Source organism: Brachypodium distachyon, chromosome 1 (genome assembly GCF_000005505.3).
Source record: "Brachypodium distachyon strain Bd21 chromosome 1, Brachypodium_distachyon_v3.0, whole genome shotgun sequence".
Classification (NCBI taxonomy): Eukaryota; Viridiplantae; Streptophyta; class Magnoliopsida; order Poales; family Poaceae; genus Brachypodium; species Brachypodium distachyon.
The window spans coordinates 13,754,117-13,767,963 of record NC_016131.3 but is presented as its reverse complement, the minus strand read 5'-3'; the positions used below and the strand labels follow the sequence as shown (position 1 = coordinate 13,767,963).

The 13,847-nt window shown below is 47.2% G+C and overlaps 2 protein-coding genes across 2 annotated transcripts; both read right to left on the bottom strand.

The window, feature by feature from the left end:
* Nucleotides 1–86: 86 nt before the first annotated feature.
* LOC100845131 (probable leucine-rich repeat receptor-like protein kinase At1g35710) lies at nt 87–4,364 on the bottom strand. Its single transcript, XM_014899758.2, has 2 exons — nt 743–4,364; nt 87–653 (listed from the first exon to the last, which is right to left on the bottom strand). Exons 1-2 carry the CDS (start codon nt 4,308–4,310, stop codon nt 301–303), a joined length of 3,921 nt encoding a protein of 1,306 aa, XP_014755244.1. The 5' UTR covers nt 4,311–4,364; the 3' UTR covers nt 87–300.
* A 706-nt stretch (nt 4,365–5,070) lies between these two features.
* LOC100844823 (cytochrome P450 89A2) lies at nt 5,071–6,799 on the bottom strand. The gene has a single exon (XM_014899760.2). It carries the CDS (start codon nt 6,791–6,793, stop codon nt 5,261–5,263), a length of 1,533 nt encoding a protein of 510 aa, XP_014755246.2. The 5' UTR covers nt 6,794–6,799; the 3' UTR covers nt 5,071–5,260.
* Between the last annotated feature and the right edge of the window lie 7,048 nt (nt 6,800–13,847).

Below are 13,847 nucleotides of genomic sequence, written 5' to 3'. Positions count from 1 at the left end.
GCTGAAAAGCAACCGGTGGATTTTTCTTCAGCCCTGAGTGATTTGTGAAAGGTAAAGGCTAAAGCCGAGCATTTTGGGAATTAAAATGACCCAAAAATGAGATGATATCCATGCCAACTTTATTTACCCATACATGAAAAGCACCACTTGATCGGGCTCCATCTCCTATAACAGAGGATACAAAATATGGATATTTATTTTAACCAAATAGCATGAACTGCGCTACACAAATATTCATGCAAGCGAGTGGTTACAGATACTCTGTAGTCAACGCAAGAAACATCAATTTGCTAAGGAACTTCACAACCAGCAGGCAGGGATGACGATTTCAGTGTGCAGATAATCGAGATCACTAGGTCCTCCATTCATGGAGAGCACCTTAATTGCATCTTGCATCGCCGGACGGAGTAACGGGTTAGCCTCTATGCACCGGACAGCGACCATGATAACTTCAAAGATTTGTCTTGGAACCGCAGCTTCAGGGATTGGTAGCCTGGTGTCCAACATATGCTTGAGTAAAACACTTTTCCTAGCTGTGGATGAGAGGGACGAAAGAAATTCACCGGGATGATGTCCCATGAACAACTCGAGCACCAGCACTCCAAAGCTATATACGTCACACTTCTCCGTCACCCTTGTTGTGTATGCAAGCTCTGCAACACCAATATTTGAAAGAAATGTTATACATTATGTAAGGCATAGCTTAGCAACACGTTTTATATTCACATTGATATAGGTTTACCTGGGGCAAGGTATCCTTTTGTACCGGCAAGACTTGTGCAGTTTGATGAATTCATATCTAGTATTTTGGCAATACCAAAATCTGAGATGCAGGCTTTGAATTCTAGATCGAGCAAAATGTTGTTGCTTGTGATATCTCTATGGACTATCGGCGCAAAGCAATCATGATGCATATAGGACAAAGCATGAGCAACATCCATAACAATATTTAACCTCCTCATCCAGTCCAATTCAACTGCAGTTTCGTGGCTCTTCAAATTTGTTGCTAAGCTTCCTCTATCCATGTATTCATACACAAGAAATCTTCCATGAGCAGAAGAACAAAAACCAAATAACTTCGTGATGTTGCGATGTCGAATATGCACCAACGCATGTATTTCACGATTAAATAGCTCATCATCTTCCATCACATGGATCTTCTTGACTGCAAACATCTCACCAGTTGGTAATTGAGCTTTATAGACAGACCCATTACCTCCAATTCCAATGCAGTATGTGTCGCTGAAATTTTCTGTGGCATCAACAATGTTCTTGTACACATCTTCTCCGTCAAAGTTCCAGACCGAGAACGAATTTGTGTGCTGTAGCTCATCAAGACTTGCTTTTTTCGATTTGTCCTTCCTACATTGCCATGTCACCAATAAAGTGATAACCAAAAATGCTACAAAAACAGGTATTGTAGCCAATAAAAGTGTTTTGTAGTTTCTTTTGTGTCCACCACTATGAGTAAATTCACACAGGGACAAACCCTTCACTACACCACACAATTGCTTATTGTGCACGAACCATTCAATTGGAGCCTCTTCAAAGAGCCTACTTTGTGGCACTGGCCCTTCCAACTTATTATATGACACATCCATAGATATTAGGCTGGCCATGCTCTGAAATGATGGGGGGATGCTCCCACTTAGTGCATTATGAGAAAGATTCAAGGCTTCGAGTTTCTGGAGACCACTCAATTGACTTGGAATAGTGCCATCAAATAAATTGTCACCCAGATCCACCAAAATTTGTAGGTCTACCAACATACCTAATTCCATAGGAATGGTACCATCAAGGTGATTATGGTTCAGCTTTAGAAATTGAAGCTTCAGACAATGCTCAATTGATCTTGGTATTGGCCCAGTGAGGTTGTTTGATGATAAATCTAGATGCTCCAAATTTGTTAATGATCCAATTTCTTGTGGTATATTTCCATGGAGCAAGTTACCACATAGGACCAATTTGAATAACATCGATATATTGCCAATTTCTCGTGGCATTTGTCCTTCAAGTTTATTTGATGAAACATCAAGTTTCCGCAAGTCAGATAATTTCCCTATGCTTGGTGGTATCCCTCCAGCTATATTGTTTTTTGATGCACGCAATAGGGTAAGTTTGGAACACTCACCCCAACGATGAGATAATTGGCCAGATAGTTTGTTTGAACTGATGTCAATATATACAAGATCTGGATAAACTTCCATCTCACCGATATCTCCTTCAAGTTGGTTTCCATCAAGGCGAAGTCTGACCAGGCTTGTACAACTAAGCAAGCTTGATGGCAAGGGTCCAGTCAAATTGTTTCCAGCTGCGGTGAAATTCTTTAGTAGACCTCCCGCACAAAGACCGGAAGGCAAGACACCAGAGAGGTTGTTATAAGAGAGCTCCAACTCAACCAGACTCATTAGCTTGCTAATTTCTTGAGGAATAGATCCGGAAAGTTGGTTCTGGACAAGGTACAAGGTTATGAGTTTTGTCAGATTCCCTAGGCTATTTGGAATGGAACCTGAGAGTGTGTTTTCACTCAGAATTAAACCTTCTAAGTTGGCCAACTTACCTAGTTCTTTAGGAATACTCGCAGAAAGTTGGTTACTTACAAGGTACAAGGTAGTAAGTTTGGTCAAATTCCCTAAGATGTTTGGGATGGAACCTATTAGTCTGTTGTAGCTAAGCCTCAAGTCCTCTAAATTGATCAAAGTACCTAGATCATTGGGAAGGTGTCCAGAGAGTTGGTTGTGGTGAAGGTATAAGGTACTGAGTTTAGTCAAATTTCCTAAGCTATCTGGGATGGAACCTGTTAGTGTGTTTCCATAGATCATCAAGGTCTCCAAATTTACCAGATTACCTAGTTCTCGAGGAATGTCTTGAGAAAGCTGGTTCTCAAAAAGGTTCAACGTAGTGAGTTTGGTCAAATTTCCTAAGGTGTAGGGGATGGAACCTGTAAGTGTGTTGTTCTCAAGCGCCATTTCTTCTAAGTTGATCAAATAACCCAATTCATGAGGGATGGGTCCACAAATTTGGTTGTTGTAAAGGTATAACTTAGTGAGTTTGGTCAAATTCCCTAAACTGTATGGGATGATATTTGTTAGTGTGTTGTTCTCCAGCGCCAATTCCTCTAGGTTGACTAAATAACCTACTTCCCGGGGGATCCACCCATGAAGTTTGTTACCATATAGGTGCAATGTAATTAGTTTGCTCAAATTCCCAAAGATGGATGGGATGGAACCTGTTAGGTTGTTAGTGTGAAGCATCAACCTCTCTAAGTCGGCCAAATAACCTACTTCTTGGGGAAGGTCTCCAGAAAGTTGGTTCCGGTGAAGGAACAACCAAGTGAGTTTTGTCAAATTTCCTAGGCTGTTTGGGATGGGACCTGTTAGTGTGTTTTCACTGAGTTCCAAGTATTTTATGTTAACCAAATGACCTAGTTCTTGAGGGATATGTCCAGAAAGTCTATTGTGCCAAATATATAAACCAACGAGATTAGTTAAATTACTTAAATTTGTTGGAATAGGTCCCGTGATGAAGTTGTTGCTAAGCGCTAAGTACTCTAGGTTCATCAAATAACCTAGTCCTATAGGGATGTATCCTGAAAGTTGGTTTTGGTCAAGGTACAATATAGTGAGTTTGGTGAGATCACTCATATTGGTTGGGATTGAGTTGGAAAGGTTATTCTTGGACAAATCTAGTATAGATAGGTGCTTCAGGTGCCCTATTTCGGGAGGGATAGGACCAACCAAGTGGTTGCATGAGAAGTTTAGTTCCACAAGATGACTCATTTTCCCTATTTCCCTTGGAATTTCACCGGAGACTTGATTGTCAGAAAGCACCAAGAAACGGAGTTTTACGAGGTTGGCTAAAGCAGGTGGAATAGAGCCTCTTATCTGGTTGCCTCGCAGGAGCAGAGCACGGAGCTTCACGAGGACCTCAATACTCGAAGGAATACTTCCGACAAGCTCGTTGTTCGAGAGGTCGAGGCTCCTCAAGGTGCTCAAGAATGAGAAGTCAAGGGACTCCAGAGTCCCTCGCAGCCGCAGCCGCCGCAAGGAGACACCGGTGATCAATGGTTGGAGCCGGCCCTGGTGCATCGTGTGTGCACCACACCTGATGCCGTGCCAATTGCAAGGTGAAGAAGACTTGTTTCGCCAGGAATGTAGAGCGAGCTGGCTTCTGTTGTTAAGGGTGGCTTTCCAAATGAGGAGTGCTCCTGCTTGTCCTTCTAGCGGCGGCATCATGGCGGCAGCGGAGAGGAGTCCGGCGGCGGTGGCCATGATCAGTATAGTGAGAGAGGCAAGCATTTTGGAAGTCATGGGTGATCAGTTTGCTCTTGTTTTGTGCCCCTATGGGAGCTCCTGGCAGCACGTACCTTAAATAGCCGGTGTTTCTTAATTTCCCCATGTTAACTGTACGTGCGTCCACGGAATACACCTCTCAACTGAATCTGGCACAAACTTACAGCCATGGAAATATTATATCAGAGCCATGATGGACTTCAGTTTGTGGAAATTTAGACATGTTCATTACCTCACATGGAAATGCATCTAGTGGAGACTCCACCATTTTGGAAGATCCTGTGAATTTGCAATCTGATGGAGCAATTTAATCAGTGGAGGTTCTCATCGGCAAGACTTACCAAGGACTTCAGACTTGGTAAGTGCTTGTTTACTTTTTAGGCATGCAGTAATTAGTGGCGGTTCATCGGCATGCACGAGTGAGTGAGCGAGGCTAGGTAGATCGACGGTGGAGACATCTAGATCATGGAATCGCATTTTTGACCTCATCACTTAACTGCAGTGCGTGACTTGTATGGAGTAATAATTAGCGCTGAGTCGCACTGATGCGCACAAACCCGCTCTGCCGAATCAGGCGCCGCGAGCCCAGCAGCACAGCGGCCCGACCCAAGCTTCTTTTGGTGGCTCGTTTTCAGCCCGCGAGCTAGGCCGGCTCGGTGCAGTCCACCGTTCTGTGCGCATTGGTCATGGGCCGCATACCCTCTTTTCTTTATTACTTTTTTGACCGAAGTCGGAAGTGTAGGCCGTAACGATTTTTTATAAAAGAGAAACCGGAAAATATAAAGAGGGTGCAAGACGTGCCCTTTTCTTTATTTCTTCTTACAAAAAAACTTATACAACTCTTTGACATATACTTTTGAGGTGATTTTTTTCTCAAGTAAATATTTAGATATAATTTTTATTTAGCATAAAATACGAAAATTAAGCACATAAATCACGCTGGCTTGTAATTAACTTGAGATCGAGGATCAAGTAGTCCTTGGGACGACGCGAGCACGGAGCGGATGCTTCATGACGGTCGTGAAATCCAGCTCCTCGGCCATGTCCACCACCTCCCCCTCGGCTGCCGGCAGCCACTCCAGCTCTCTGACAAGACTGCCGACAAAGTACTCCACATGCAGCATGCCCAGCCTGTACGCAGGGCACATCCTGCGGCCGGCGCCAAAAGGTATCATTTTGATCTCCCTGGTCCCGGTGACGTCCACGCCGTGGCCCTCGCCACCGTCCAGGAACCTTTCCGGCCGGAACTCCATCGCCGCCGTCCAAACCGTCTCGTCGCGCCCAAAGTTGGAGACCAGGAAATGGACTTCGGTGCCCTTGGGTACCGCATAGCCGTCGATCTCCGCTCCATCTCCATAAGCGGCGTGCGGGATTAGGATGTTTGTCGGCGGGTGAAGCCGCAAGCCCTCAAGAACTACGGCCTTGAGGTACGGCATGGACTGGTCATCGTCGAGCTCTAGCCGATCCGCTCTGTTGACCTCCTCGTAGACCTTTGATTGCATGTCGGGGTGGTTGACCAGCTCCGCCATGATCCACTCCACGGCGGTGAGCGTGGTGTCCGCCGCGCCATTCAAGAACTCGGAGCAGAGGCTGACCACCTCAGCGTCCGTGAGCGGGCGACCGCCTTCCGCGGATATACGTAGGGAGAGTAGGGAGTCGGCGTAGCACGGTGGGTCCTCCTCGTCGGTGGCACGGTCGTCTCGCCTGGCGTGGATCAGCGGGAGGAAGATTTCCTCCTGTCTCCGGCGCAGGGCCACATACCGGGCCCACCGCTGCCGGAAGAGCCTCTTGGTGATGGCCGGGAAGGAGAAGAAGGGGAAGCCGGAGATGGCTCGAACGATGTGCTGCTGCAGCTCCTGGATCTCGTCGAGCATCTCCGGGCCGAGCTTCACACCAAGGGTCATGTGCAATAGAAGCTCGAACAATGCGCGCCGGAAGAGCGGCCTCAGCGCAACCGCCGCCGCCCCATCCCGGCCATGGCCAAGCAGGTCGCGGACAAGGGCGTCACGCGCATGCCGTCTCGCAGGCGCGAAACACGCGTCGCGGGACGGGTGCAGAGCCTGGGCGGCGAGGTTGCGGCGGACGAGGCCCCAGTAGGAGCCGTAGGGCGCGTTGCTGATGCCGCGGGTGCCCGAGTTGAAGAGCCCCGCGGGCTCGGCGAGCGGCGGGCGGTCGGCGAAGGTGGCGCCGCCCTTGACGAGGACGCGGTGCGCCAGCTTGATGTCAGCGACGAAGACCCGCGTCGTGCCCAGGAGGCGGACGGCGACGACTGGGCCGTAGCGCGCGTGGAGGCCCCGGAGAAGCGGGCCCAGCCCAAGGGCCGACCGGCGCCGGAGCGCTAGGAATTTGGCGATGAAGAGGAGCGCCGGGGGGCCTGGAGGCAGCCGCCCCTGCCGTTTCTTGTGGGACAAGAAGAGCTGCAGGGTACTGATGAGTAGTAGTAGTAGGGAGGAGGCCATTGCCCATGGCCATGGCCAGGTGCTGCTGCTCGTGAGCTCCATTGAGTACGTTCTGCATGTGCATGCTGTGGTTCAAGTCTATATATAGCTACATCATGGACATTGATCAGCGGACGTACGTAGTACGTACTGGAGTCAATGCTTGCCCCGTTAAGTCATGCATCGGACTAACTAACGACCGAGAACATTATATATTGTGCGTGTGAAGTGGATTCGTAGGGATCGAAGACCGGCCAGCAACAAACAAATTAATTCGTTAATTACCACCGGAATCTCCAGCTTCTTCTTGCCTCGTACTCCGTATACCATCTTGTACTAAACCTTAAACACTTAGTATTATGGACTTCTTCTTGCCTCGTACTCCGTATACCATCTTGTACTAAACCTTAAACACTTAGTATTATGGACCGAAGGGAATACATGTTTATATGCATATATGAGATGGATGGATGTAAGGAATAATAATGCACATCATATCGTGTGTGGGAGCAACATGCGCCTGATTTTCTGCCTGCGCCCCCACGGCCCCACGTATACGCCCGGCCGCTCGTTAGTTAATTAGATCCATGGGTTAATAATTAAGCAGACTTTGAAGATTGATGTAAATTTGTTACCGTGTTGGACGAGTACAACTGTACCATGTTGACCAATGAATGATAGCTCGAAGTGACGTGTGCCTAACTAGCTCAGTCCCACACTATAGTGCATGTTACAACCACCAAGGCTAGCCACACGCGCCTCTTCGTTGATTAGCTTGGCAAGGGCTAGCTACTTCCAAGCACCCAGCATGAACTAATCAGTAGCATGTTGACCAATGCTTTCTAGGGGGGAACCCTTTCAATCCAAGCGTGCAGTTTGGGCAAAGTTATTTTGGACTCATCAGCGTGCAGCCTGGGGAAAGGACCAAACTAGTAGTCGATATTCGTTCGGATTCAAAAGGTCTCTCTTGGAAAATGGTACTTATTGTTAGCCTGTAGGTTGGCCTGCAATGCGAGACAACAGGGTTGTGTACCCGGTCGTATCAAAGTTTGTACGTCCCAAGAGGAGAAAGGATGGAGACGGATCGGGGGGGGGGGGGCATATGTGTGTGAGTCGTGTCCTAGCTTGCTTGGAGCGATGTGTATTAATGCTAGCAGCGATGATGCGAGATCATCATCTTAGGGAGTTGGGTATATATATATGTACGTGTTCTGTTGTCTTGATTTAGGTATGGCGAACACCATTACTTGATTACTTGCTACATGGGCTCGACTGCCATGCATAGACTTTCACAAAATATTTTGTGGTACTATATATTGTGGGAGGGGGTCTAGCTCTCCCCAAAACAACGCAAAAGTACCCTGACTTTCAAAGTCCTAATGATATGTGTTACGCCTCGCCACACTGTCTCGTACCGTGCCTCAACGCATGACGTCTCGCCTCGTCACGCTTTGAGATGCCCGGCTCATCGAGACCACATGAGACAGAGGTGACAACACATCAGCAAGATGTGTCAGTACTATTTCTCAGGTCTAAGTCGATCAACACTAAGAAGCATCTGGTCGGATAATTGAGATTCATACAAGTACAAATGGACAAGAAGATCGATCATCGTCGTAACTATTATAGCTACGACGACCGAGAAGAGCCACATACTCATATTGAAAAGAATCAGAAAAATATACATGGACGAGGGATAGAGGCCGATCCATCGAGCGAAGCACTTAACGTTGGCTGGCCTACTAGGTGGCGGGCGGAGGCGCCGAAGCAGGCGGCGGTTTCGATTTACCGCTGCCGCTGTACTCAACCTGATCACCTTTATGGCGGTGGTAGTATGCAGCACCTCCTCCTCCTCCACCGGAACCACCCGCTCCTCCATTGAAACCACCACCTCCGGGGCCACCTCCTCCATCTGGAACCTCACTCTTGGTATAATCAACTCCATTACTTTTAGGTGGAGGAAGCATTATGCCAAGTCCTCCTCCTCCTGTGCGTCCATGGCGGTTGCCAAACCCACTGCTCCCACCGCCATGGCCATGGCCGCCCTTCTCCAAGCGACGCGCCTCGGCGGCCGGACCGAGCAGGGCCACCACCATGGCAAGCAGCGACGCCAGCTGCCACACGCGTCTCCCCATCGATCGCGCGCTTAATTAGCTTGGCAAAGATGTAGTTGTACTAGTAGTTGAGCTTGAGCAGCTAATTAACTAGCTAGGCCCAGTGATTGATGCTCTGCTGGAGCTGGGCTGAGCTGACGGACATGATCGCACGCAAAGCTAGATTTATAGATAATGTATGAGAGGCTGGCTACAAGGATTAATTCCCGGCCACTAAGCTAGCTAGCTCCACTTAATTAAGTTGCACTGATTAACACTAGAGCGTTGCACTTAAGTAGTGATGCTCATGCTCTGATCGAAAGCTAGACTACTGAGTCCTGGCCGGCGACGACGCGGTGTGGGTCGTTGATCGATAGTGATAGGATTAATGGCACACCCAACCAACAGCACTGTCGTACATTGCATGATATATACACACACTCATGAATATACGCGCACACACTCATGATCCCACTGGCCGGGGTCAATAAAGAGGTCGTCAAGCTAGACGAGACACGCTTTCCTCTAGGGTGCGTGGAGTGTCGCTTCCGGGGTTTTCGGTTGGAAAATGTAAAGTTAAGTGGGAGACTGTTTGCCGGTCTAAGAACGTTGGCGGGTTGAGCGCATTTTTTTGGGATCCGGTTGGCCAAAAAACAGAGGGCTCCGAAATGAGGAAAGAAAATTTGAATTCGAACAAAATTTGATTGAATTCAAAATGGCTAGGATTTTTTTTTGACCGGTGCACAACTATCTTGGACCTCACCGGGATAACTGAATCCCAAAACCATGGTTCAGGGTATTCCTTCGGCCAGAAAAATCTGCGCACCAGAGAACTGTTGCTTCGATGGACATCGCCGGACAAGGCTTGTGTCTGCCGTTCGCGTGGCGGCTCAGCAACGCCCGGACCTGGGCCAGCGCCGCGCTCACTGACGCCCACACCTGCCTCGACTCCCTCTCCGCCTCCGGCGCCGGCCGCCGTCGCGCAGGCGCACCAACATCGACGCGCTCGCGCTCGTCAACCGCCTCCAGCCAGCAACCCCACCACCAGTAGCCACTTAAGTTCCATGATCCATCCTCTTCACATCCCCATCACGACCATTGCTGCTGCAGCTGCTAGATACTACTAGTAAAGCAATTTCAGTATGTACCAACGATTCAAGCCTGTCAGATCAATTACCCACGACGTACTGCTATTAAAGCAATCCCATCGAATCCATCCTGTTTTTGCCCCTTGTTTCATTGTTCGTGACTGTAGGCTGTAACAAAATTTGCTGATTTTGACGGTGTATGTCGCCGGAGCGCGAGATGGAGGCGGTAGAGAGATTTCGGTGGGGGGAGAAGAGAGGGAGGCAGAGCAGGGAGATGAGGGAGAGGGGGCGGCAGCTCTCCTTAGGGATAAGAAGAAGGGGGAGGGGGCGCTGGGGATAAGGTCGAGGACAGCAAGGGGAACCCGCCGGCAGTGCCGATCTCTGCCGAACCTTTCATGGAGAAGAGAGGAGGAAAACAGAGTAGGAAGAAAGGGGGCATGGAGAAGAGCAAGGATGGAGGCAGGGTACTTTTTGCAAAAAAATAATCCACCTTGCCAACACGTGGGTCCAAATAGCCACGTCAACATGGAATCAGCATAGGACCTGAACCACTTAAAAAACAATTGGGACTCAAACGTGCAATTTCAAAATATTATGACTAACTTGGAACCTTCACGAAAGAATTAGGACTTTTGATGCATTTTACTCCTTGGTTAAATATGGCACCTGTTTGTTTGTTTGTGATGATGCGAGCTAATTGGCTCAGATGGCTGCTAAAAAAAGAGTGATTGTGAACGTCCAATTAAATCATTTAGAGTTCAATTTATCTTTGACAACTACCTTTTACGAAAGTCTTGTATGAATTGATTTTATGTACGTATCTTGTAGCACATACTAAAAAGCACTGGAACTTAATTTGTCATTGCTGGCTGATTAGTTAATGTCATTATATATTAAGACGATGCCAGCGAGAGCATGCCATCCATATGTATATCTCTGGTACAGTGGTCATTCTGGAGAAGGCCGGTACCGGTCGGCCAGGATCGGAGGTCGAAGAAATGAAACGTGTGTTAATTATTGAGGCTTTTTACCGTAACCCGGTACTCCAAAAACAAATACCGAAGTACCAATCAGATCTAACTGTCCACACCTTTAACCAAAAGGCAAATTAGACATTTGTCAAATAATATATTAATTGTTCTTTTACATGTTATTATCCTGGTCTTATTTAGTGAAAAAAAGGAAAACGTCGATTTAGGCCGGCAGTTGCGGCGGCGCCTAATTAATCCGAGGCGCAGTTCCTAATCAATCAAAACTCGATCCAGCGGCTCGCCGGAGTGGAGCTCTTTTAGATGGACGAGACGTACGTGGAGTTAGAGCTAGAAAGAAGAATCAAACCTTCTCCATGAGACCATGATTGGGCAGCTTGGTTGATTAGCTCGATTAACTCATCGGTCTTTCTGCTCCGCCCTTCGGCTGCTTGCAGCGATGTCACCAAGCAGGGGCCAAGTCCTCGCCGACGTACCGGCTGCGGCTCAACGGTGCTGTAAGAACCCCGGCGTACAGCTCCTCTGCTCCAGAGTCGGAATTAAGAATCCAATGCGGCGGGCTCCCGTGAGGAACTCATTGCAGTGCTGCAACGCATGGTGGCGACGGTGCTAAGCACGTCCAGATCGCCGGGAGCTACGCTCCCGTCGGCGAGCATCACCCTGCTCCGCGGCGGCTTTCACTTCGATGGCTGAACGCTCGCTAGACGGGGAAAAGGCCAAAGGTCCAAACATTATTACGATTTTTTCCTCTAAATCAAGGTACTTCGGTGGTTTTCGACTCGGCACTCCATGTAATTAATTATGGAGTACCCGATAATACTACCCACTAGATCAGGATAAATAAACGGTCTATATTAAAATCCGGGTACGCTAAAAGAGCTCTAATTATTTGTCGGAGTCTGATAGACTGAGATACCATGCACGCACGCGCTAGAAATATATAAGGAATAACAACGACGACACGTACACGTACATGCTGTATTGAGTACAGTACTATATTTATATATTCATCATCCAGATTCGATCAGGTGCCGTGTATATACATACATGTAGCTGAGCAGCATAACTACATGAGATAACACGTACAGATCAGAGACGACGTACGCAGAGTATACGTGAATTAAGAAAAGTAGAAATCGGGCATGAATTAGCTAGTTCATGCCAACCCACATCTGTAGCCTTGATGCAGTACTTCGTTGCCTTCACCGCCTCAACCACATATATTTGCAGAGCGACGACCTATATATAGCTATACGTACGTACCTGGTCGGCAGAAGCAGGCAGCAGAGGCGCTGGAGCTCCATCGCCATCTTCATATATTAATTAATGGTGGCTGGGGAGAGGTCCTTCCGGGATAACGGTCGCTCTGCCACCTCTTCCAGTGTAATGTTCGCTCAGACCGGAACCACCTCCTCCAACACGAGGGTCACTTTTCCAACTATCTTGGTAAACGGTCGATGATCTACTTGGACTTGGAGTCGCTTTTCCAAGAGATCTTCGAGGAGTACCTAACATGGCACGTTGATCCCCAGGGCTGCCAACACCCGCAATCATCTCAAGACTACTCATCTCCTTCTCCAAGCGACGACCCTCAGCGGCGGCCACTGCAAGTCCTAGCAGCACAGCCAGTACCATCTGCAGCCTCCCCATCTCCATATCTCGCAAGGAGACGGCAACGTACGATTGCAGGTGATCGAGCAGCTAACAGAGTATGAGTACGTAATCGATCGATCTGGAGCTGATCTGGAGACTGGAGCTAGACCGAGAGCGCTTAATTATAGGCTACTAGCTAGCTAGCTTTACTACATATATTGACCGAGCAGCGAGGATAGCTGACCGCGCTGTACACACTCAATTCGTCACAAATAATTGTACTCTTAATTTTGTTATAAGTCAAAAAATAATCTATATTAATTTGACCAACTTTGTTCAAAAAGGTAACATCAAATCGGTACATTGCGAAACTACATTTCAAAACGGATATAACGATACTAATTTAGTGTCATAAGTGTTGCTAATTTTTTGATAAAATCAGTCAAACTCTAATAATTTTTTGACTTAATTAGGACAAAACATAAAAGTACACTTATTTGATGACGACTTAGCTAGTGGTGTGTTAATGCCGGATCCATTAATTCATGCATGGGACTATATAAAAGCGCGCAGGCGATGCAGACCACCCCGACTGAGATCGCTGTGCACCTTATCATCACCTAGTGAAAGATAATTACCCGCAGTATTATATAATTAAGCGCGTGAGTGGCCGCGTACTATATAATTAAGCCCGCTATCACGCGCTTGCATTTATGCCCGCCCACTGAATTGCTTCGCTGATTGACCATGCAAGCAAACAGCGTCAGCGCTGTGCCCTTGCATATGTTAAGCTATCTCTAGGCCGGCGCAATACAGAACAGATCACGGGCTGCCTGGCCTGTTCCATTTCCATAAAAGACCAATTCAACAAAATCGTCAGCGTGAGTACGTACGTACGTAGCACAGAGCATTATTACAGACCTGATCCTAAAGCTAGCTAGGTCTATCTCAGCTGACTGCAAATTTAAGCCGGGGAATTCTTTTCAGAAAAACTTCTAGCTTTGTAGAAAAATTTACTAACATCTAGTATGACTCTATATTAGTTTATTAAATCTGTCATATGCATGATGTATGTTTGCATATTATACTTATCGGTTTTGCTATTTTTTAGGCGACTGAGAAATAACTATTTTCTTAGTCAATGATAGCAACCTTTTGATTCAATAATTGAGATTTGTGTAAAATTATTAATGTATGTCCCATGGATAAGAAAATCATCATTGGATGGCTACGATTGTCGACTCAAAATAACTATGTCTTAGATGACTGATAAATAGACACTTCCTATACTTATTTGATATTAAACATATAAATACATTTTCCTATAAACTTGATCAATATTTAAGAAGTTTGA